General features: G+C 37.1%; 1 protein-coding gene across 1 annotated transcript; it reads right to left on the bottom strand.

Annotated features, from left to right (window-relative positions):
• Positions 1 to 2,581: 2,581 nt before the first annotated feature.
• LOC124249688 (olfactory receptor 13C8-like) lies at positions 2,582 to 3,544 on the bottom strand. Its single transcript, XM_046680910.1, has one exon. It carries the CDS (start codon positions 3,542 to 3,544, stop codon positions 2,582 to 2,584), a length of 963 nt encoding a protein of 320 aa, XP_046536866.1.
• Positions 3,545 to 4,682: the final 1,138 nt, after the last annotated feature.

The following is a 4,682-nucleotide window of genomic DNA, read 5'->3' as shown; positions in this document are numbered from 1 at the left end:
CTCAAGGTCCTACGTCTGTCCCTTCTCACATGTATTTCAGAGTTAGGTAAGCTACTGAATGTTTTCCTTTCATAGGACCATATGATTATTATTACGTCATTTTACAGTGTACTAAAGAGATTTTCGTAATCTAAGATTCAAGCACAAGAAATCAACTGCAGAAGAAATACAAATGTCTTGCCAAGGACCTTCTGTTATTTACTTGTGTATGAAAATAATAGTCTGACCAAAACTAGTCCTATGCTCCATCTGAGTCACTACATTTCTCAAGTAGAGAATTGCATATTTCATTGCTTTTAAAGATACCTCAAGACAGAGTAAAAATTTGACAGGTCTATTCATTTACCAGAAGTGAAAGCTGAGTGACAGATTCAAACCTCTGAGGCGGTGGTACTGGTAGGCTGCTGGTTCTGGGTTATAGAAAAGAAGACGTAAAAACTGCAATCAATACTGGAAGCAGCTAAGGATCAGCCATTGTCATGGTGAAGAACCATAGCTGGGGAGATGCTGACGGGAACAAGAAGCAAATAGGGAGGCTCAAGGCACCTATCTTCCTCCAACCTTCCTTTCTCTTTCTACCAACTCTTTTGGAAGAATTTAACAAAGGCCTGCTAGGAAAGATGAATTATGGTTTTCAGTGTCCCAGTCCTAACTCACAAAGCAGAGCATAGAAAAATGAATTTGAAACTGAGAGACAATATTTTGATAGCGTCAAACTTCTCCATACAAAGTAAGGAAGAGGGGCTGGCCCAGTGGCATCATGGGCTCCACTTCAGCAGCCTGGAGGTTGCCAGTTCGGATCTTTGCCAGAGACCTACACACTACTCATCAGGCCATACTGTGGTTTCATCCCACATACACAAAACAGGAAGATTGGCACAGATGCTAGCTCAGTGACAATCTTCCTCGAGCAAGAGAGGAAAACTGACAACAGATATTAGCTTTGGGCCAATCTTCTTCACCAAAAAACAAGGATGAAAATCTTGTGCCTACTCAAAGCATTATGACCTACTAAAGTACACCCAGAACTCTTAATTAAAAAACCAGCCAATGTTAATAAACATTTAGGATGTTTTAGGCACTATTTAGCACTATGCGTGGAATAACTTACTTAGTCTTATGAAGAAACAATAATCACCTGTTGAAAAGAAAGGAAGATATTATGGGTTTATTTTTACAATTTGGAGGTAGCTATAGTCTTTTACTTTAGATTTGTGTTCTATATTTCAACTTTCATGGACTCAGGAAAGGGTTAGAAAAAAGGAGTGCTTTCCTGTATTGAGATATCTATCTCAATTCTTTCAATGGAAATGGGGCTTCTATTCCTCACGTTGACACTGCTCCACATAGCTGCACTTTTGAGATGATAGAGATTATCTCAGTTTTGTGCCATCTTTGTCCTATCACCCAACACTCAAACCCTGTAGCTCCTCAGTTCATTGAACAACTTGACTTTTTCTCTTTTGCCACTTCTTATCCTCTTATTGCAATTTTTGTCAGTCACCAATTCCGTGTAGTTGTCCTACTGATTGGGAGCTTTATGGTCCAATACAGAGAAGGTAAGAAGTCCTCAGTACAACCTGATCTCTAAGTCTAAGAGGAATTCTCTGCTACCATGTCACCTCTATTTTATTAGGTTAAAACTTAGCGTGTGTTACTAAGGGACTTTTTCAGCTATCTTAGTTTCATTATGTACCAAATCCCAAAAAAGTTATGGTACCTGGTAACTAAAACCTATTCCTCTACAATATAATACACATAACATAAAATAGAAAAGGTAGTGCTTTATTAAGGGAGCACGCATGACAAAATACCAATCTAAGTTTATTTAGAAAATGTTACATTGAATCAAGTCTCTTTTTGAATAACATTTTTGCCTCAGATATACGTTTCTACTTTTATAAATGCAGTAGTTCATTTATTTATTCAAAACATATTTATTGAGCATTTATTATGTTTAACATTATAGTCTAGGACTTTGGGATGTTGTAGGGAAATAGAGAAGTTCCTACTCTCAGAGGACTTATATGTGTGGTGGACACAAACAGTAAATAAATGAACAAATTAAAAATGAATACAAAATACATTATGTGCTGATAAATAATCACTTTGAATGATTAATTGTATACTTATTTTAGGTTACAAAGTGCTATTTAGAACACCTTTTGTCTTTATTATTTTCTAAAGGTTTAAAGAGTAACTATGTTTTGCTGGGAGTTCCTAAGAGATTTTCATCATTTACATTTCCATAATAGTATTTTTTTTGAAAACCACAAGCATGTTTTATTTCTGCAGTTAGGACAAAACCTAATAGTAACAAATACAACAAAAATCCTTCTGTATATAGCTTTGAATGACACATGATCAATTTGTTTTCACACGATTGTTTTCTGAGTTTGAATTGTGTCTGCAGTAGCCTTGAATACTGAGTCACATAGTGAAAATCAGTATTCATATTGCATATTTTTATCATATAGTTTTGAATAACATGTGGTCGATGTTTTTTCACATGGTGATTTTCTCCACTTGAATTTTGTGTCTGCAGTAGCTTTGAATACTGTCACGTGGTGTAAATCAGTATTCATATTCCATCAGAGAAGTTTTTGCTACCCAGCATGTTCTTCACAGCGGTCTTCACATCCCTGTTCCTCAGACTATAGATGAGAGGATTGAGCATGGGAATCATCACTCCATAGAAGAGGGAGATGAGGGCCTCAACAATGTCTTGATTATCTGGACCAACAGAGCTTTTAGACTTGGGCTTTGCGTACATGAAGAAGATGGTTCCATAGAATATAATCACCACTGTCAAGTGGGCTGAACAGGTGGAGAAGGCCTTACGTTTTCCTTCAGTTGAAGGAATCCTCAGAATAGTAGCAATAATAAAAATGTAAGAGATGGAAACTACCAGTAATGGAATAACCAGGAGAATCAGCGTTGAGCCTACCATACTGATCACATTGATTGAAATATCAGCACAGGCCAGTTTTAGTACAGCCAGAATTTCACAGACAAAGTGGTTAATGACATTATTAGCACAGAACGGTAATTGCATTGCAAGAGCTGTCTGCACCACTGAGTCCACAAACCCAGAAACCCAGGATGCAACTGCCATGGGCACATAGGCACCTTTGTTCATGATGACAGGGTATCTCAGTGGATAGCAGATAGCCACATAGCGGTCCAGTGCCATCATGCCTAGAAGCACACACTCTGTGACCCCCATGGCAAAGGAGAGAAACATTTGTATCATGCAGGCAGAGAAGGAAATCCTTTTGCTTCCTGTCAAAAAGCTGTCCAGAATTAGTGGGACAGAGGAACTTGTGTAGCAAATGTCCAGGAAGGAAAGATTACAGAGGAAGAAATACATTGGGGTGTGCAAGTGAGAATCATAGATGCTTACTGAGATGAGGACTCCATTTCCCAGCAGGATCATCAGGTACATCCACAAAACTAGCAAAAATAAAACTGTCTGGAGCTTTGGATGGGCAGAAAGACCAACTAAGACAAATTCTGTCAACATGGAATCATTGGTCCTCTCCATATTACATACTCCCTTTCTCCAGCAGCACTCTGTGGATGATAGAACAGAAATTTGTTAATACAGTGTCTCAAGAGCTCCTTGTTAAGAATCATATTCTGTGTTATTGTATTTCTCTATTTGGATGCAACCATATAATTCCGAGACAAACTTTTTACTGTAGATCCAGGCCACTAGACGGGGAATACTAACCTAATTTTCTCACGGTTAAGAGAAAAGTTATTTGATCATAGGACATTTGGATCCTAAACCAGTTTACTACCATACGTACTAGTTCTGCCTCTTAACATAGTGACTGCAAATCAGTGGCCCACAGCCTGGAGGCAGCAGAAAGATAGGCTTTGTTTGGCAGAGACACCTGCACCATATTTCAAATTTGAACTAGAGGTCAACATTTTAAAAGTAGGGGAAATGGGATAAAAACCTATACTTTCAGCTAGTCATCAAATAAATGATAATATTTGAAAACACTGGACCCATTTCCATCATGGAGCTCAGTTACACATGACCCATTGAATTTGAAGCATGTTCTCCATTCTCCCAGAGTACCCTCCTCTCTCTCTTATCTGCCTTTCACTGGATATGAATATTAGTTGTCAATTAACATGTTATTCTTCCTTAATTTCAAACATTTATATTACCTAACAGAATTGTATATATATGTGAATTCTTGACCCATGACTGCAGGACTGACTTATTCACTAGGCCCAGTAAGCCCACTATACTGGTAAGAGCCTATATAAATGTTTTGATTGCTTTTAAAATCAAATTAAAACAAAATAGGGCATGCACAAGATCTTTACAGAAATCATTTAAAAATTCTAATACATAGCATAACAGTATGAGTAACTGAAAAAGTACAACATGTTAATAGGTGGGATAAAAATATAAGGCTGCTATTTCTCCCAAAAATAAGTCTATATATTTAATTAAATCCATTCAAAATTTTATCGTGCTTTTTAAAAATGAATATGAGTGCTCATTCTAAAATTTATATTGAAGAATAGAAATACACAACTTGCACAGTTAATTTTATAAAAGAAAAGTAGGGGAGCTTCCATATTGGAAAGACACTACAAAGTCGTAGTAATCCAAATATTATGGTAATGGTTCGGGGACTTTTAAGTAGTCCAGTGGAAAA

The sequence above is a fragment of the Equus quagga genome, chromosome 1 (genome assembly GCF_021613505.1).
Source record: "Equus quagga isolate Etosha38 chromosome 1, UCLA_HA_Equagga_1.0, whole genome shotgun sequence".
In the NCBI taxonomy this organism is placed as follows: Eukaryota; Metazoa; Chordata; class Mammalia; order Perissodactyla; family Equidae; genus Equus; species Equus quagga.
Note: the sequence above shows the minus strand (reverse complement) of the source record. Positions and strands in the feature narration are given on the sequence as shown.

Bases quoted from the DNA above. Each gene is read 5' to 3' on its own strand.
- LOC124249688 (XM_046680910.1), bottom strand. From the start codon at position 3,544: ATGGAGAGGACCAATGATTCCATGTTGACAGAATTTGTCTTAGTTGGT.